General features: G+C 35.4%; 1 protein-coding gene across 4 annotated transcripts in view; it reads left to right on the plus strand.

Annotated features, from left to right (window-relative positions):
- Window positions 1–20,661, plus strand: part of EXOC6 (exocyst complex component 6) — an 85,778-nt gene that overhangs the window by 20,188 nt on the left and 44,929 nt on the right. For all 4 annotated transcript variants that reach the window (XM_077183057.1, XM_077183058.1, XM_077183060.1 and 1 more), the window contains 11 exons: window positions 909–954; window positions 8,151–8,355; window positions 9,462–9,617; window positions 10,258–10,326; window positions 13,676–13,759; window positions 13,853–13,899; window positions 14,285–14,405; window positions 16,308–16,379; window positions 16,978–17,075; window positions 18,169–18,274; window positions 20,120–20,229. In XM_077183057.1, coding sequence (XP_077039172.1) covers window positions 909–954; window positions 8,151–8,355; window positions 9,462–9,617; window positions 10,258–10,326; window positions 13,676–13,759; window positions 13,853–13,899; window positions 14,285–14,405; window positions 16,308–16,379; window positions 16,978–17,075; window positions 18,169–18,274; window positions 20,120–20,229 — 1,114 coding nt within the window. The remainder of the gene's footprint in view (window positions 1–908; window positions 955–8,150; window positions 8,356–9,461; window positions 9,618–10,257; window positions 10,327–13,675; window positions 13,760–13,852; window positions 13,900–14,284; window positions 14,406–16,307; window positions 16,380–16,977; window positions 17,076–18,168; window positions 18,275–20,119; window positions 20,230–20,661) is intronic.

Here is a 20,661-nt window from a genome sequence, read left to right on the forward strand (position 1 = left end):
GTGAGTGACCTACAGTGAAATATGATGGCAAATTATATAAAATCTCAATAGCCAAAAGGAAAAGTCTTCTATTTTTTCTAAGTTCCGGTCCTGTAACATCCAGGTTAATGAAAAAATTAATAGGTTTTTTAAAAGATGTCAACATGAAGGTTCCATATCTTTTGCAATATTTGACACAGAGCAATTGCAACAGTGTCAGAAGCAGTGAGACATTTAAATGGTGCAAACCATGTAGCCACGTACAGCTTTGAATGAGCTAATATTTTTAATATGGTAAACAATTAATTTGTTGCTTGAGAGGGTGGGTTTTAGTGTTTGAATAGTGGGGAAAATACTAACGATGTTCTTTCAACATTGTACTTTTAGCTCTGTGTCACTACAGGTGTTTTGAAATAAGCAAAAAGGCTCTAAATGTTGTTTCAGAGAGGTAATATTGTAGGATTGCACACAGCTCCATGAGGGTTTTATCTTGTTTGTCATATTGGTGTAAAGTGGATTTGAAAATCTTTCTTTGTGAAGTCTTCTTGTTGACGTGTTCTGAGTACAGTAGGTGGTACTGTTGCCTTTTTATGGAGACAGGCCATGGCCTGGTAATGCAGATCAGGTTGCTGCATGTAGTAAGTGAATGAATATGCTTGATATGTATAGTGTTGACTGGTTTTTGTTAACCTTAATTCTTTTTAATTTAAAAGCTGTTAAGGGTTCAGTTATTGTTTTCATACTCTCAGCTGCATTCTAGAATATTTTTTACTAGGTTTATCACATTTATGCTACAGTAGGAATTAAATAAGGTAAGTATAGCACATCCTTTTCTATTTCTAATTTTGCCCTTTACAGTACATATTTTCCTCTTTTTTTAACTAAAGCCACAATAAGACTCACAAGTTAATCTTTTTGCTTTTATGCAGTGCTGGAAATGTACAGCAAACTAAAAGAACAGATGAGTGTAAAAAGGTGAGTAAACTTATTTCTATGAGAAAAAAGTAACATCTGTATGTAAATTGACAGAATAGCAAACACTTATGTAGACAAGTAAGTGTTCTTAGTCTGTAGCTTGGTATATGTATAGTCTTTGTTTCCTAACACTGGTCTGTGTTTTACGAACATTTGAAAATGTATTAAAGAACTTCTAGGACCTTACTGATTGCCATGAGAAATAATGCTTACTTAAATGGGTATGACATGTAGTGAAATTATGATTATAAAATATTAAATTAAATGTACTGGTTTTTGTTACTTAAAGCACTTTAAGAAGCAAGAAAAATAAGACCCTTAGAGACTGAAGGTCTTTTAGAGTACATTAATATCTGATTCATATATCATGATATATTTTAATTAAATGCATAATACCAGAAGAAAGGACATTTTACTCCTTATACCTTTCTTTAGACCTATCTGGTTTCTCAATGCTTTTTGTCTAAATGGGACTATGGGACTGAAGTGAAGATAATGTGCTGTTTGGGGGTTTTCCCTCTTCGACAAATTGACTCGTTAAAAATAATTAAAACTATAATTATAAATTAATTTCTAGGATAATAGTTTATAACTGGTGCATGACCAGCTGCTCCTTCCTATTGTGTCTCTACTTCTCATTTTCTCAGGGAGTCACTCACTGCTGCTCTAGTCCCAGCATCCCCAGTTCTCCCTCCTTCCATGGCAGCTTGGCTGCCCCTGCCCCCTGCTTTATCTGCATCCTGTCCCACTGGGGCTGCTGCCTGCACCTCACACACCACCCCAGCAATACAACTGCTGCTGGTTTTGTCTTCATGATTTCCACATCATCACTGCCACTATGATCCCTGCCTGCTTTTCACAGCGCCTCAGTCACACCAGTGCTCTGTGCCTTTCTGGGCTCCTGGTTGCTGCTGGTGCCTCTTTGTGCACTTGGCACCACTGCAGGGAACTCCTGCTGACAAGTCTGTCTGGACAGGGCTGTTCCATTTGGAACTAGCTGTGCACGGTCAGTTGTCTGCAGGGCTGCTATGTAATACAAATTTACTTTTGGACTGTTTGTCTGGATTTCGGTTTCTGGGTAACCAACACCTCCTACCATACTGTTGGACATCAGAAAATCTTCAACAGGCAGCCACTGTGTGAGCAATCAGCTCTAAAGCCTGTGTGCAGACATGTCCAAAATGCTTCAGATGAACTGTACACATCAGCTCTATGGACATTGCAGCAGATCTGATGCATCTTTGACAGTCATATATGTGTTATATGATACCTGTGCATGTTTGCTCTCCAGGAGGTCTCCTGCAGAAATACAAAAGCTTTAAGAATGACCTTACAGCTATGGCACTATGGTGTCTCTTATTAAAATTAAAACTTGCTATATGTGAACCAGTATGGTAGATCTCATCAGCTTGACTGCTGTACAGTGTTACCTCTGAACAGGACACTGCTTCAGCATCTGCTTTGAGTAGCTGGCACATAGCAGTAGTAGTAGCAGCATGTTGTTGCAGTGTTCCTGGAGCAGCTCTGCAGAAAGATATAAACAGTCCCCTTGCTACTCCAGTCAGAGATCAGACTGAAGAGTGTGCTGTCTGAACCACACCACGTCCCTCTGCAAGGTCTTCTGTGGACAATGCTACATTTAGTGTCCTGAAAATATTGAAAACACTGGGTTCAGTGCCTGCATTCTGCCTACCCTTGCTCTGTCAGGCAAGGCAAGCAGCATTCCTGGTTTTAGAGCTGCAGGGAAAGTTGTAGTTCCTAATGTCATCATGTAAAGATCATTTAGGTGAGATAAAATTGCTGATGGTTTTTAGCATTTTGACTCTGTATTTGCTAGTGCTTTTGTAGAGTCCACTGATGGTTGATGTGCTTTCCGAGAAGCCATCAGTACTCTTCAAATCCTAAAGACTTCTATCTGACAATTTTCCCCTGGAAGTTGTTGCCAGACAGGAAGTCTTAAAAGTCAAAGGACTCCTGAATTGAGGGGTTTGGACATGTTATTGTCATACCATAAAGAGATCTAAAGGAGAGGGGAGATGCCATAGCTTTGATGTACCATGCCTTGAAATCACATGGAGTGAAGAAGGCTTAGACTCTGCTGCAGGCTACTGCTGCAGCTCAGATAACTCTTTCATTAGCTATGCTACAGTTATTATTTTGCCTGTGACTTTCCAATTCCCTATAATGCAGCCTACAGGTGGCTATTCCATGGAACTTGCAGGTAATTCAACTGGTAATTTCCTTGTGGCTCAGCAGAGTGCATCTATTCTGGCTTTTATCACTACTAAAAGATTGAGCAACTGCAAGAACATCATAGTGTCAGTGCAAAGATCTGACAGCTGATGTGTGCACATAAAAAGGAATTCAAAATTGATCTTCCTTAGTTTTGCTGTGAAGCATTTGCATGGAAGAGTCAGGGCAGCAGTCACAACCCAAGACATAACAAGGCAATAAGGACTGTTTATTTTAGGCAAGGATAATTTCTCATAAATCTTCATTGAGATTTGTTAATGCAGCAAAGCTTTCACTGCTCTTTTTTTATAAAAAGACATCTTGACTTTCTCTGCTTGTGGCCTTTTAGAACATTTCATTATTCCATTGTCTTACAGTCTTGCACCATTAATAAAACTCTCAATTCTAATGTTTAAAGGAAGGGAAAACAAAAGTATGGGTATTTTATATGTTTATGGGATAGTTCTTACAGAAAAAAGATTGGAATTTCATTTCCTTTTTCTGTGGCAGACCTCCTTTGAGATAATGCAGAATTTTGGAACTGGAATACGTGCTGGTTTGTGCAGGTGAAATAGAGGTTTACAGAGAGGTCCAAAAAACCATCTATTGATAGCAACTTTTGGTCCTTTACCAACATGGGTAACGTTTGAACTGATGACCTAGAGGTGAAAGGCTCTGTATCCTATTTATCTGTCTCCTGAGCCATGGATAACACAAGTTGACAAGAACTGTAGTAGTGAGAAGAAGTAACTGCAGAATCTGCTCTAAACAGACACAGTTGGCTGGAAAGAGCTGCAGAGGGTTTAAAGTCTTAGCTGAGGAAGCACAAAGGAGAAGTGTGGTTTCTTTGCTGCTCTCCCAACTGCCTAGTGGGGGCTATGCACTTACACAATTCGAGCTTGAATTTTAAGTCAGAGATAAGGTCATCACATATTTCATACAGCTCTGTTACCATGGTCTAAGTGTTTGGATTTTGATAGGTTTCTTGGGAGGCAGGTCCCAGCTTCTTCAAGTGGTTGTGGTCTAATTTGGAATAGTTAGAACTGGTGTTTTTGCAAGTCTTTTTCCCCAGTAAATATTACAAAAAACCCAAACCCATCATACAATGGAAGTATATCAATAAGTCAAACTGCTAAGGTTGTTGCTGTATCTTCTCAAATCTTCTGTGAGATGGACTGAAGAACAAGTATAGTGTTTCAGAATGAGCTTTTTGCCCTGAAAGACTTGGATTTGTTTTTTGACCTTGTTACAAGCTTTTTTCCTAACTAGAAAGGCAGAGTTGATTAGTTATTTAGGTTACTAAAACTCACTGAGACAGTCATGCATCCTTTCTTTGCATAAACCTTCCAAGTATCCAAACAAACCTTAATACTTAAAGGATGCAAATATGAAAAATTCATAATTTGTATACTTTGGTTCTACCCATATCAGTATGGAAGATATCTGAACAGATAAAATCATGGTAATTTGATTTTGTTTTTCTGCATTGTTTTGGAAGTGTCAGAATGAAGCGCTGGATTTTACCAGCAGCAAATCAACACTTCCCAGTGGTACCATGGATCTGGCAAAAAATCCCATCAGAATTAATACGATGGGGTTATTTGATACTGAAATGTCAGCTGCTTTCTTTGTCACCATTCTCAAGCATTATTAGTTTGATAATTTCACTTTCTAACAAATTTCCCACCACATTATTATTGACAAAAAAGATATTCCACATATCTTGTTTTTTTCCACACAGGAGCTCTTTAATCTGATTTTCAGAAATACTGAGCCTTTGATTTACTTTACAGAAGTTTCAGAGTTAGTAGTGCCTCTGTCTCAGTTCACGATCATTTGGGCAACTGACAAAATTTGTATGCTGGGAAAGTTTAAAACTTAGGTTTAAAGTTGGTAGGGCAACTAGATTTAAAAACAAAATAAATACTTGTGGTAAAAGGATTTCAATTGCAATTTCAACATGTCACCTTCAGGATCTCTCTGAATGTGATTTTTCTGTAGCATTATCGAAAAATCCCAAGGAACTTCCTTAAATGTGTTTGGTAGCAAAGTTTTAGGTATTTACTCAGTGGAAATGTAGTAAGCAAGAATATACAGTGTTTCCTCTAAGGGAAGTCCTAAAATTGGAGAATACTACTATTTTTTCTTTGTAAACTAGGGTTGTTTCCTTAATTAAAATAAAATGAGGATTTTATCTCTTGTGTTTTTTCAGCAGGAAATTTTGAGATACAACTACATGGTTTTTTACTTAATAAGCTTGTGTGCAAATAAAGTACTCTGAGTAAAATTCAGTCTTTGAGTTCATCTTGCTCCTGATTTGTGTAATTTCTTTACTGCTGTAGTTTAACTTGATGGGGCTTTTTTAGTAAGTTATGGTATTTCTGTTTACTCCCTCCAAACAACACTTTGGTGATAAAAATCTTAAAAGTTCTCTTTATAATTTAGAGCATAAAGGAATACTTAATATATACTAAAATAATGGTAATTTTCTTTTAATTTTGGGGGTTTTGTGTGTTGATGTTTTGTATTCTATACAGACCTGACTCTTCTGTGCCTGGGGCATTTTGCAAAGAATAAGATGATGCAAAACACTAATAATAATTTTTGGGGGGTTGAGGGGCGGTGGTTGTTTCTTTGTTGTGAGTTTTTTTTTAATTTACTTTTGTGTTGTGAGTTGTTTTTTTCTTTCCTGGTTCTTGCTGGTATTCAAGGTTCCATTTTTATAGTTTTAGTAAGATACATTGTACAATTTTCTTGTTCTGTTGTTGAAATGGATCAGTTCTACACAGTCTTATCATATGACCCGTATTGGTGTTTCAAACTTGTGTCTTCAGTTTGAAAAAAATTACAAATTTTGCATTGAGGAGCATATTGTCACAAGATCAGCTCAGAAGAATAGACAGAAGAATGCTGTATTTATATGAAAAATAACTTTGAAGATACTTCTTTAATTAATTTGTAGTCAAATGGGCAATCTTCACCTTATGTGATTGATGATACATGATGGGAACTAATAATATTGTCAAAACCTTCATTATTGAGTTAAATCTATGGAAAGTTTTAAAATCTAAATATGTAAATATATCACTCTGTGAAATGATATGCAAAACTTTTTGGTTTAAATCCTGACCTGCAGATGACCTTCAAATTAATAAGACTTCAGTGCTTTATCAGAACAGATGTTAAAAGGGCAAGGTCCTGAGCTCCATATATATGTAATTAGTAAGGGACTCTAGAATGGATTTAGAATGGATTATGTTAATTCTGATCTTAGAGCCAGCAGTCAAAAACCCTTCCAGATGAACTAACAGTGTTCTGATAAGCTGATCTGTATAATTTAAATAAAAACCTTTTATAAGATTTTGACGGTATTATGGTTTTATTCCCCAGAAGTCTCACCATGTGGCACTCGTGGCCATTTTCTATTTAGGAAAACAAAACCCACACACATAACCCCCCCAGACCTTTTCTTATGTGCAACATTCCCGTCACCTTATGTATATTTTATATGAACCAAGCATATAACAAACAAAAGCTCCTAATTTACACTTGAAACCTCTTTATTTGCAGTCTTCTGAAAGCAGCTCTGTTCTGGAATAAAAGAGAAGATTTTTCCCATCCTCCAGCTATGCTAAGTTGTTAACTTAGAAATGTCTTGATTAAGAAGGTTCAAAACACTGTCTTAATTTCAGAGTTGAACAAGAAATCGTGGTTCTAGTGTTAGTCATTTGTTATTGCTTGTCTACTGAAGGAAACCAGAAGCTTAAATTACATTTTTTGAAAGTGTTTACTGACTATATTTAAAAAGTAATATCTAGAAACTAAAGAACCATAAAGAACACGTCTAGTTTTTCTCATTTGAAGGGATTTTCCTCTTATTCAGCTTTTTCCCTCAAAATAATTTGGTAATTTTTCAAAACAGATGATGTTGGACTTTAAGGAAGGAAAAGGAATTAAAATTATGGAATAAAAGCTGAAAATGGGTGAAGAATATTACTCCATATTTGTGAAAAGAAATGGTTGGAACTAGCAGCAAATTATCTCCATCTGATCTGAGTGTTTCTCAGCTTTTCCCATTTAAGACCAAGGTAGAAGACATTGGTTTACCTTATTCTGTTCTAATTGGACAAACTAAATTCATTTTCCCAACTCCCTCCAGTAGTAAGGTAGCTGGTAAGAATACTACATAAAGGGAAATTATTGTCACATCTGCAATTGGCTGCTGTCCTACTCATGTTTAGCCTGGTTCCTATGCCTCTCTTTAAACTGTGGTTGAGATCACAGATTTGTTGATAATGGTACTTTGTTGATTCAATGTAGTTGTCTTCTGGATGGGATAGACTGTATTTTGTCAGAAGAGCTAATAGGTTTGTGGTTTACAGCAAAATATGATACACTGCTGGAAAAAAACATTGGTCGGGATAGGTGTATACGTGTATTTTCTGACTAAGGATGGTGGAAAGAGGGTGGGTGTAGATGTGTGCCTGTGTTCACATATGCCTGAAGATAGCAGATGCCTGCAGGCATGCTTTTTCAAGATTTTTTTCATTGTTTGGTGCTGTGTTGGGTGATTGGCAGTTTGTGTTTCAGAAAAAACTCCAAATGATAAAAAACCCCTAATTAGTTCATTCTAGAAGGGCAGGTAATATTTATGGCTTCAGTGTCTCCATTCTGCAGGATGCAGACTGATAGTCCAGGATAGCTGACTGTTGATCAGAACTGTTAATACTGTAGGAGTCTACTTAGTTTGACTTGGCTGAGTCACTCTTCACTGGGTTTTTTTCCAAATGAAAGCATTATATGGATGACCTTTTGATTGTTAATTTTTCTGAGAATAAATTAATTAGATTTATTTATTATAATAGAGTAAATTGATTCCATGTGTGATATTGATATATATTTGAAAATTTATTTTACCAACTTTTTATAAGAAGCTACATAATTTTATTTTAATCTCTTTGCAGATACTATTCTGCTTTGAAAACAATGGAGCAGCTGGAAAATCTGTATCTTCCTAGAGTTAGCCAATACCGCTTTTGCCAGATAATGATGGAAAATCTTCCAAAACTGCGTGAAGAAATAAAAGAAATATCCATGTCAGATCTCAAGGACTTCTTAGAGAGTATTCGAAAGCATTCTGACAGAATTGGGGAAACTGCCATGAAGCAGGTAAGCCAGCCAAAGAGAATGACTTCAGTCCTGTTGTTTACTGAACATTTCAGTTTCATTAGTCTGGAGTTACCCCTCAAAGATTACAGTCATCCCACAGACCTCTGAGTAAAGGTGGAGAGCTGTGAAATACAAACACGTTGTGTGGTTTCTATCACTGCCCTAGACACAAAGTAATTTCCTCCCTGAGAAAGGAAGGAGAGATGCTGTATATCTCAGGTTTCAAGAAATTATGAAGTACTTTGAGTAGTCAACTCCTGGACAGTCTGTATCTCAGCAGCTACTGCACCAAAACAAAGAGCAGCCTATGTGGCCAGCTGGCCTGGATGAATTAGACAAAAGAAGTGTTGAGATAACAGCCTAGTTCTCTCTGAAGTGCTACTCATACAGAAGACTGAGGTAAGAGCCAGAAGGACACTGAGACAGCTGGAGGCCTTGCTCCATCACAAAATAGTCTGCACTTGAGAGCACTACTACTCGGCAAGCTTTAAAGCAGTTAATGCTTTTAAAATTTGTTCAGAGAGCAAATAAGGTTTTAATTTGACTTCTTGTTGACAGAATTCAGGTTGGGTTGCCATTTTGTCATCTAAGGTTCTTGTAAAATGCAGCATTGATTATTATAAATGAGATTTAATTGCAAGGTTATGCTGTGCTGCCTTCAATAGTAAGGGCAATATGGTGCCTTTGATTTCTGTAGCTGACTGCTCACTTAGACTTAACTTAGACAGCAAAAAAAGTATCTGGGAACTCAGATACCTGTTTTTCATTTAAATATTGATTCTCTGCAATTTATGATCAGATAAATTACAGATTGATTTTTAACTTTTTTTCTGCCATTAAAATGTCATTCTGGGGGTTAGGGAAAAGTTATGCAGGATTCACTTTTGAACTCATTTATCATCCCACACTGATTAAAGGCAAAATCACTGGTGTAGGCTGAGGGTGTGCTTGCACCTTGTAGTTATACATTGATGTGTATATATTGTTACACAGTTATATATTGATGTGTATTCAATTGCAACACCTGTTTTTCATGTCCTAGCATATACTCATCAGTGTTGAAATTTGATTTGCATGCCTCTTACTTGAGTCTACTCTTAAAACAGGCACAGCAGCAGAAAACCTTCAGTACTGCTCTTCAGAAGCAGAATAACGTAAACTATGGTCGGAATATGCATTTAGGTAGAAACAGGATTTTGGAATCCAAGAATGAAGTCACATTGAAGCGAACATTTGAAGATGAGGATGAGCATGATGAGGAGGTAATTTTGTACTAAATCAGTTCATCTTATTCAAAGTGAACAAAATTCACTGTCTTTACACTTTGTTTAGATGGTTAGTTAGAAAAATACACAGAAGACCTTCAAGGTGTACCAGTTCAGATCAGCATTTGAGGGTGAAAAATTACTGCTAAAATATTATTTGTATTAATGCTAGCTTTAGCATTATGTTTGAGGACATTCAGTTGCACAGGACTTCCAGTTATTCTGGAATTCAGTTGCAACTTACATCATATATTGCCTGCCCACTGTTAGTATTATGTGGTCCACTGGAATATTCTGATGTTGCTAAATCCTGCATTTTGGTGTTGATGCCCTCAGCTTAGCTAAGTACTCTTTCATCTGTCAAGTACTCAATATTCCTAAATTGGATAAGACAATATTTAGACCTTTAAAGCTCTGGAAACACAGAGAAAGGAGTGTGGCATTATAACACAAGTAAAGTTTATGACTGTAATGCAAAAGGAAGAGAGATTGGAGTAATTGTTTTATTGTTTTCCAATAGAAGCCAGCCATTTTTGAATCTTTATTATGTAGACAAGTTCTGTTGGTAATGTATCCCATTTTGCAGATTATATGCTTATATGTTTTATATACTCTTGTTTTTCCTTTCCTTCTTCAGGTTTTAACTGCCCAAGATCTTGTAGACTTTTCTCCAGTCTATAGGTGTTTGCACATCTACTCTGTTCTGGTATGTGTTAAAGTGACCTTAAAAAGAGAATTAAAGTTTTGAAGTTACATATTCATTTTCACATTCTTCATACTCTTAATAGTTCCCAAACAGGCAAATGTATTGCTTCTAGTGTTAGTAGTTCTGGATGAACCAGCTGAGATGGGTGTGGGTACTCAGGGCATGAGCTTTTGTATGCATAATAAAGCACACTTCAGAATTCATTTATTACCTAAGTGGCTTTAAGTATATTTGTAAAATATGCAAAGTATATATGTAAAATATGCATGTTTGCCTTAATACTGCTATCTACACTTTCACAGTTCCCACAAGTGTTCCATGTTAGCCAAATATGTGGATGAATGTTACAAAACATAGGAATATTCAGTCTGAATCGTGTGGAAATTAGAGTAGTAGCAAAAATAGGAAGCAAAATCTGCAGATTCTGACAGGGTGTGCCCAGGCAGATTAAATTGGATTCAATGGCAGAGACACAATTGCCTATTTTAGCTTCTGTAGAAGAGATTCAGTGCACAAGCTTACAAGGAAGAAAACATTTTTTGGAAACATGGTACTGAATTATTTGTTGTTTTTTATCTTTCCTGTGTCTCATTTACTTTTGAGGTCAGATTACTTATAGAATTCAAGTACCAGTGACACATAGGTGATGTACTTGTAAGTATTGCTTATTCTACTCAGGTCTCAGCTGCACCTGCCTTCAAGCATTCAGGCTGGGTTGTCTTCTTTTTATGGAATACTTGCAGCTGTGGTACATGAAAGCTTGCATATTGAAATACTGTTTAAAATGTAATTTCACTGGAACTTTTTTTTTTATTATTATTAAGAAAAAAATGCAAACAAAACCATCATTAATTGTTCACCTCACTGAAAAGTTGGGAGGAACAGAAGGACAGGCTGCCAGAACTATTGAAAGAGTGGACTGTTTACTTTAACAGAGAGCAGTGTGAAATAACACATTAAAAAGAAAGTGTAAAACTAAGCATACCAGTTGACAACAGCTGCTACTTCTTCCTTTAGTATAATAAGGGAACAGGAAGTAAAATGGACAGATGACATTTAGAAGTAATACATAATTCTATTTTTCACTTTGACAAGGATCCTGAAGTTCCAATCACCCTTGATCCAAAGATACACTTTTTGGGTTTACACTGAAAGTTTTCCAGATTCAAATTTACTGGAGACAGAAAACAACTTGGAGTGATCCCTGATATCAAAAAGGGTTGTTGATGTAGATTTCTGTATTTCCTGCCAGCATAATTTCCTTAATCAGCCGTGATAGCATTATCTAGAGTTGTGCATTAGCAACTTTTGGGAGTCCTTCTCATTTACCTTGTGTTGAGTTTAGAGAACTTGTTGATGGCAAAGAAGAGGAGTTGATACCAGATAGCTTTTCATTTCTATAATTAGAACCCTGCAGCAAGTGTTATGTTCTTGATGAATTCTGTCTCTGCTACAAAATTGTAGAAAATATTCTAATTTCACACAGTATAGAAATTTTCTACTCTGCTGCTTCATATTGAAACAGAAAGCATAGTTTTTATATGCCTCAGAATATTACACAGTTTGTGATTCCTACCTAGTACGTACATACCAAACATAGACCGTGTTTATGGGCCAGTAACCTTTCTTTGGACTAGAAATTTAGGAGAAATATACATAAAGTTTTTTTTTAACCCGTGTATTGTGTGAGATGCTGTATATATAAATTCTGGTGAAGATACCCCTGCCTCTTTTGCTTGTAATGTTACCTTTTCATGTTACAAACACTGTATCAATGTGAAACAAGTGGTGTGAAATAGGATTTGATATATTGGCAATATTCCTAAAATTTATAACAAAACATGAACTGATGGAAACTGTAAACAGTAATTAATGTAAACATGTAACTTTGGAAGCCGGGTAAAACAAATGCATTGTTTTTTTACATTTTATCTTGCCTAGGCTTTACTGATTCAGTGAGTGAACCATCAGGGTTGTTGGTGTATTCTGGTGATTGTTTCAGCACATGTGGTTCAAACAGTTGTTATGCCTGAATTGTTAATTTTGACTGCATAGTATAGTGTGGTCTATAAATAATCATGAGATATTTTACATCTCCACTTGTGGTGTGGATTTGAGAAGAACAGCTAGTCCTTTTCACTCAAGAAGCTTTTGTCAGGACTGGCTAGAGATTTGATGGTGGAGGTAGAAGTCAACAATCTGAAAACTGCACTGGATGTTTGAGCTGGAGGTGAATGGTTGTATCTGTGATCATTATGTTTGTATGAATTGGAGCATACTGTGTAAAGTTCTGCTGCAGCAGACAGTGTTAGTAAATTTGCATCTTGGTTTCAAGTGGATTTTTTTTGTTTTTAAGCAAAGTCTCTCTTTTAGGCTTTCTTAGGTTAGCAGTATTTCTAAATATACCTAAATATTCGTTATTAACTAAATATTCATTATTAACTAAATTTATATCTTGTAAAGCTTAGGTAGGTAATGCTGGATCAGTAGGATAAAATGTCTGTAATAATTTGGAGACTTTTTGGAAGACCAAGTAATGGAATTCTAAATAGCAGTGGCCTAATAATAGGCTCATAAAGCCAAAACAAACCTTAAAAATGCTAAGCTGCTTTATTTTGCTTGCATACAAGTTGCATGTGGTTTGGTAGATAGATGAGTCAATGTAACACTGATTTCAAATGGACAGATGGTTTCTACTGAATAGTCATCTTAATGAGATGAATAGGATTTACTTGAATTCCTCATAATATAATCTTTAGGCACAGAAAGTATTGTATTTTTGAGGATCGTGATAGGAAAAAAATCTAATTCCACACTCTTTATAAATCCAAAGAGAATAAACAAATATTCAATAAATCTCCTGTGTGTCTTTCCTCAGGCAAAGCTGATGCAGCTAAGTGTTCAGATGTGTCACACATTCAGAGAAGCATTTTTGTAACAACTTTATAATGCAGTTACTTTCTTGAATAACTAGAGAAATGTTTTAGGAGACAATGAGTTTCAGTTATACAGTAATAGGCAATATGCCTTGTCTATGAATATTAATATACTCTGAACATTGTAGTTTAAAAATGGACATACTGTTTAAAATGCATGGCATTGCTTGGCAAAATGTAGGCGTGTGAGCAAAACTTCTATTTACAGTACAGCCTGTGGGCTTCTCTACAGAAGAAGGTAATTTCTGAGTATTTCATGCTTGCAAAACTTTGCTGGTGTCAGCTGGAGGCTTACATGTGGAATAAATGCAAAATATGTGCTTAGTTTAAGAGAATACTACCTTTAAATTAAGAAGGGCCTTTTTCACACTGAGTCAATATTCTTTTTTTGAACTACTTATGTCTTTTTTTAGGGTGATGGAGAAATATTTGAAAATTACTACAGAAAACAAAGGAGGAAACAAGCAAGATTAGTTCTGCAACCACAGTCAAGCATGGTAATCAATACTTTCAGTTTTGCAATGATTTGAGTTGAAGCTAATGCCTGGTGTCATTTTTGTTCCTGAACTTGTTTTCTTTTTCATTGAAAGCATGAAACAGTAGAAGGCTATAGAAGATACTTCAGTCAAATTGTAGGGTAAGTTTTCTAAATGAAAATTTATTTCAGTTTTACTGTGTTGATTCTTTATTCAACCTGTGTTCTCCTGTTGTCCAAGAACGTTCTTCTGCAAGATTCAGTTTCTGCACAAATCATGTGAGTGGTTATTTCAGGATCTGAGCAGGAAAGAGCATCCAGATCCTACCAGCAGGAGGCCCTACAAGGGCCATCCAGCAGCCTGGGCTCCAGATGGCATGAAACAAACTTTTCACGTTTTTCCTTCATTCTGGATGAAGCACAACACCAAACCTACCAAAATGTCGCTGCTCCAGTGGGGAGGGTTTTGGTTATGCTTGGGTGTGAAAGGTAGTATTTGCTCTAATGTTAGAGACAGGTTAGTAATTTAAGTATTATTTTGTTCTAGTTTCTTTGTAGTAGAAGACCACATTTTACATGTAACCCAAGGATTGGTAACCAGGACATACACTGATGAACTCTGGAACATGGCCCTTTCCAAGATCATTGCTGTTCTTAGAACACATTCAGTAAGTGAGAAGCCTTATAGTATTGCAGTTTAAATCCTCTTACTTCAGAGCTCTGTGTATTTAAAGCTGGGATAGCAACAGAGTGAAAAATTACACCTCATGTTTTCTTTTTCTTGTGATTAAAAATTGCTCAGATTTGGTAGGGAGCCTGCCAAGCTTTTGTTTTTCCCAACAGTATCAGGCTGTGATCCACAGCCATGGGCTATTTGCATAATCCTCCACTGATTTACAACTCTCTGGGTCTTCCAAACCTTCTCTTAGTCCAGCAGTTTAGAATATGCAGAGTTAATCTGCTGTTATTATTGCAATCCTTCCTCATTAGTCTCAACTGACCTCTTCATTAGATCAGATTGAATAGTTCAGCACTGAAAGCACCACCAGGAAATAGTTCCTAATTATCATTCCAAATGCCGTGTTTCCAAAATAAACTCCAGCAGCAAAACCCTTGCAGCTCTCTCTTCAATGCTCTAGTCGTGTTATGTTTATGTTGAAGTAAAGGTATTAGAGAAATTCTCTATCACTTGGGTATTTCAGTGCTTTCAAGTGTGTCTCCTAAAGTTATATTCCTGCCTTAGCTGCAGTGATACTGGGTGCTCTTTCTTATTCCTCTGTGAAAAACCAGTGGAATACACATGGTTCACTCAGACTGGCTGATAATAAATTGCTTCAATGTTTACTGTTGGTGTAACTTTTACTGTCAGAAAAAATACAAGAACTTTGTCTTTCCCTTTTGAAAGGTTGCTACCAGCATTTTCTTTATGCAGTGTTGTTTTTTATTTTTATTAAAATAGATTTTTAATTCAAGAAGTATTTTATATTTCATATATCCTGGGGGAAAATGGGGAAAAAGTTGAGATTGCAACCATAGTTATCATAGGACCTTTATTAGCATTAGTGGTACATGAGATGTTCTCATAGTTTTTTACTTTTTTTGAGAGGATTATTGAGATATATTCATCCAGCATTTTTAAAGCTAAATACTTTGCTAGTTAATTATCTCCATGTGGATTTATACACCTACATAAGAATATGATAATTTAAAGGTTGAAAATAATGTAGCCTCTAAAGAACTCTTCAAAGTCTTGTCATGTTCTTGGTCACTATTTCTTCTCTATATACATAACTCCCATCAAACCCAATTCAATCAGAATCTCTCTAACATCATCCTGCTGAAGACTAATGTTTAGATAAATAAGCCATTCTCTTCCTTTTAATAAAGTATGTCAAGAGCAAAACTTCAAGAAAGGTGAAACAGGTGTATATTGTCTTCAACCAATACTGTATTCTCATGCAGCTTTAAATTATTTTAATAGAATTTTTTTACTTTATCCAGTATTTCAAATAACGAAGCTGAGGTGAAAGCCTTAGTTGTATGACTCTACTCCTCTGAAAATCAAATTTCAGTTTCAGTCACCTAGTAAATAACTTCATGTCTTGACCTTTTATCATCCAATTCATCCAATTTAAATTTGAAATTATTTAGAAAATATTGTATTAAGTTTTACCCATACAGCTGGAAAAAACTGTCTGAGGTGGTGCAGCATCAGTTAAACCTAAGCTTGGTAGTCAAAAGAATGTCCTGTGGAACCTCTTTGACACTGATTCCACCAAATGTGCTTGTGTTCCACTAAAATAAATGTAATTTGTTGATTTTCAGTCTCAGTACACCATGCTAGTACTTACTCAATCACATATTTTAGTTGACTTTTTCTGAACTTTTACACCATTGATAGTTATATAAAAATTTAACAAATGCTTTTATGTAGCTGGCCTAAGTGAAGACAAACAAGTCTAAATTGTTTTTCACTAAGGCTGGAGAGTTTAACCTGTGATACCATTCTTTGAAAATGTATGTCCCATATTTTAAATCCTTTTAATAAAATCAGAATTTCTCACTTTCAGTCATATTGCAGTGATCCTGACCTTGTTCTGGAACTGAAGAATCTCATTGTAGTATTTGCTGATACTTTGCAGGTACATACTGTATTACTAATTTACCTGAAATTCTTATAGTCAGATTTTAACTTTAGGTGAGTGCAATGTTTGTGTTTTCATAAAACATATATACAAATCAAACCCAAAATTGCACAGTAATATTAAAAAAAAAAATATTTCTTGCCTTAGGTCCTCATTTTCATTATTATGAACTGAACATACGTGTTCTGGGCTATCTAGCAAGCATCAGTTATTCATCTCTGTGCAAAATTAGTGTTAGTTTTGTAATTTGTGTATGCTCTTGTCTTTTAAAAATGCTTTACTTCTCACCATAAAAAATAACAGCATTCCAGTAGTCACTAACTCTTTAGCTGAAAGACTAAGTGAGCATCATTAGAAAGTATTCTTGCAGTTTTTAACAAACAAGGAGAAATGGTGCAAATTTTCCAATGCATAGGATAAATACTTTGGTAAAATTTTAAGAAATCAACATGTAACAGTGTGCTGAAAGTACTGTAATTTGTGTTACAGAGATGATAAGATTGAATACAAGTCTTACCTCAGACTTGTGAAGTGTTGTGAGAGGAATTAAGTGTATTGCTTCATGAGCTATCCCCTCTTCATTTTCATCCTTTAGGGCTATGGTTTTCCTGTGAACCGACTATTTGATCTTTTATTTGAAATTAGAGACCAATACAATGAAACACTTCTTAAAAAGTGGTCTGGATTGTTCAGGTTAGTATATCAGAATAGTTGTGCCTTTTGTATTGCATTTATTGTTTTTGTCTGAGCTCAAGTTTTTATGATGTAATTCAGAAAGAATTTGTGAACTCAAGTGCTGTGTATGAATTTCAGGTTGGTTAGGACTAAGATATTCATCACATGTGACTACTAATTAGAAGAGGAGACATCAAGTACTGCTTCCATCGTTAATGGAAAGAGGGAAGGTCTCCAAAGGGACATTATCAGAGAGACAAGCAGGAGAGAGACATCTGTTTCTCTTCTTTAGGAATCTGATAATGCCAGGTTATTGCAGGAGGGCTTTAGTTTCCTGATTTAGGTTGTCTTAATATCTGCTGTTGGCTGATATGCATATCTGCCTGACAAACTGCTGACATTGCCACTATGTCTTCATGTTTTTTTAATGAAGGATGTTTTCCACCACATCCTTGGGATCGTTTGATTGAAAAAAATCTAAACCCAGGAAGCCTGAGACTGGACTCCAAAGCCTCCTTGCAGATAGGGTGTGATGTCTCAATGTGCAGAAATTGTTTGCTATAAAATGTTTTATTACGCAAAACCTTACTATTAAATTGACCACTTAATGTTCTCCAGTTCTCTGTGCTTCTGTTACAGACATTTGACTAGTACAGAAGTGCAGGGGGTGCCCAAACAAGGTGGCCACCTCCTGCTTGAAGCTGTCTCAGTCATCTCCATTGACCATATGTAGTTCTGGTGCCAGAGTGAGACACTCTGAATATCAGCTTTTGTGTAGGAAAAGTGCAGGTTTCCTTAATCAGTAGGTATACTACAGTTTATTCTGGAGTGGATTAGTTGCTGTAAGGTTCCTTTGCTGTATTAAGCACATATGAAAACACTTCTGGGTATTTTTTTCCTCTATGATTACTGTAGACATACTGTAAGGAGTTAAGATATATGAAGTATTTCCAAAGTAATCAAAAATACTTGGGATGTGTAAAGTTCTTAAAAATTTTTGAAGATGCAGACCTAAGTGTGGTGGTAAAATTGATATTTAATTACACATTTTAACACCAGAAAATACTGTAAGTTACATGTCCAAATTTTTTTCACTTCACTTACTCACCAGGGATATTTTTGAAGCAGACAACTACAGCCCTATCCCTGTAGCAAATGAAGAGGAATACAGAATTGTTATTAGCAAATTTCCTTTTCAAGATCCAGAACTTGATAAGGTAAGGGAAACTTTTATGTTATTAAAGTTTGTGGAAATCCAGTTGAAGACACTAGGGACAGTAATGATTTCTATAATTAAAAAACAATTAAAATTTGAAAAGCTAGGTCTATTAAGAGGCTTAATCACCTTCTCTGTGTGTAATTATCTTGTCATAAGTAAGTATAAAAATGAAAGGTTGAGTCATTTGCTCAGATGTTTGAGTGAATAATGAAACCCATTGTTTTGTAAACAAATTAATAATAGAGTTTAATTGATAAAGTCCTTATGTAATTATAATGCAATCTGTCTGTAGCTAAATTTTGTTGCAGCTCATGTTTAATTACTCAGTATAACTGTTGTATTGCAAAAATACATGTAAAATAGAGATTGGTTAGAGACAATGATTTCTGTATTTCACTTTTAATTTAAATATTTGCGTTTGAGCATGTAGGGCAAAATAAACATGAAGGGACTGTGAATAATTCTGCTGTAATAGCACTGCAGTAGGATGTCCTTTTGTAGCCTCAGCCATTCTTTCACTACAGATTCTGTTCTCAGAAAGGTGATTAACCTGTTTTGCTATTCAAGTCTGATTTTAGAAATACCAGTGAAGAAATAAGAGGCTCGTGATGGAATCTGTAGAGGAGCACTAAGTCTAAGAACCACATGACAGTGGGAGTAGCTGCTGTAGGGGGAAGCTGTTTTGTACAAGATCCACTGCTACAGATACCTGCAGAAATGAAAAGCTATTTTAATTCTGTGGTTCAGCAGGGATTTGCCAGCAATTGTAACAGCTGCATGTCATCAATACAGTGTTGCAATGAAAATGAAAAATTGAAGGAGGTTTTAATGCTGATTTTTGAATGAGATTCCAGAGTGCTTTCTGGGTGCATTCCTCCATCAAATTAAATTACTTAGCCATTATAGTACTAAAATAAGTTAAATAGAATGGAAATCCCTTACAGTATTGGAAGTATACTATACCCTGGATACTATTTAGCATGGCATATTTTGCTAATTAACCGCAGAAATTTTTATTTTCTACTAAATAGTTTTATCTGCTATACATATATGTATGATTACTACAAAGCTTTGGCTGTTGTTGATGGATGCTTTTTTCCTAAAGATAAATTGAATTACTCATGGATGATACCAGGTGTTAATTATTTTTCTCATGCATTAGTCATAAACAGAAAAATAATTTTTTTGTAAATGGAAACAATTATGTGTTCAGTGCAGAAATACCTATTTAGTCTGTGTAGATTTAAGTGAATTTATTCACTTTTGTTCTCCCAAATACAGTATCAGCTTTAAAATTCAAGTAAGAAGCATGATTTTATTATTATAAACATATTACTATTTCCCACATGTTAATCCAAATTCCTGAAAATAATTCAAACTGCCTTGGTTTTGTGAACTTTAAAAAATAGTCTAAGCATCCTCAAGCTACTTTGAGAGTCCCAGAAGTGTTAACTTCTCAAACTTTTTTTTTTGCACTGTTTTGTTAGTGAAAGAAAAGTTTGTATTTTTGAACTTCTTATCCTGTTTACATCTATGTTATTCATTCAGATTAAAAGCAGTTTGAGACCTGCTTTTTAATGTATATTTGTAAATTGCTTTCTGCAGGGGCATCTTGAACTACATAAAATCTCCAAACTTTATTGTAATTTAAAGTGATAAAATTCTCTTCTGCTTATTTATTTATTTAAACAGATGTAGAAGTCAGCTCAACACGTGCAGCTTTGTATTGGAGATCAGAAAAGGTTTAGTTAGATTAAAATGTTGATAATGTTAAATGGCTTTCTAATTGTTGGGTTTAGTACCAAGTTCTTGTTGGAATCAGTATGATCTCTTATTTCCTCAGCAATCCTTTCCAAAGAAGCTTCCAATGTCTCAGTCAGTGCCTCAGATTTATATGCAGGTGAAGGAATTTATTTATGCAAGCCTTAAGTTTTCAGAGTCACTTCACCGCAGGTAAGCTTGAACTGTCAGGAGTGTGGCTGCAAAGTACCTTGTAATTTTCAGGTGACCTAAAAATACATATACTAAAATGAAAATAGACTTTCTTGTGTACTTGCTCGCTGTGCTTGTTTCATAATTTACATGTATAATTCTTCAGATATATTTAGTCTGTGATTCCCAATGCTGTAGCATGAATTGATCCATTTGTGGATATGTATATACTATACAATATGTGCATTGGTGAGCGTAGCTTGATGGGGTAAACAGTTTAAAACACTGCTGGGGTTCCTTAAACAGAATTGACCAGTTTGAATAATCTAGAGAATTGATTTATTTAACAAAGCATGTAAAGATTGAAAAGAATACTTAGATACTGACCATTTCAGAAGTAATTGTTTAGCATCCCTGACTACTTCCTTGTGTTTCATTACTCAATCCTTTGAG

This window comes from Agelaius phoeniceus, chromosome 9 (assembly GCF_051311805.1).
Source record: "Agelaius phoeniceus isolate bAgePho1 chromosome 9, bAgePho1.hap1, whole genome shotgun sequence".
In the NCBI taxonomy this organism is placed as follows: domain Eukaryota; kingdom Metazoa; phylum Chordata; class Aves; order Passeriformes; family Icteridae; genus Agelaius; species Agelaius phoeniceus.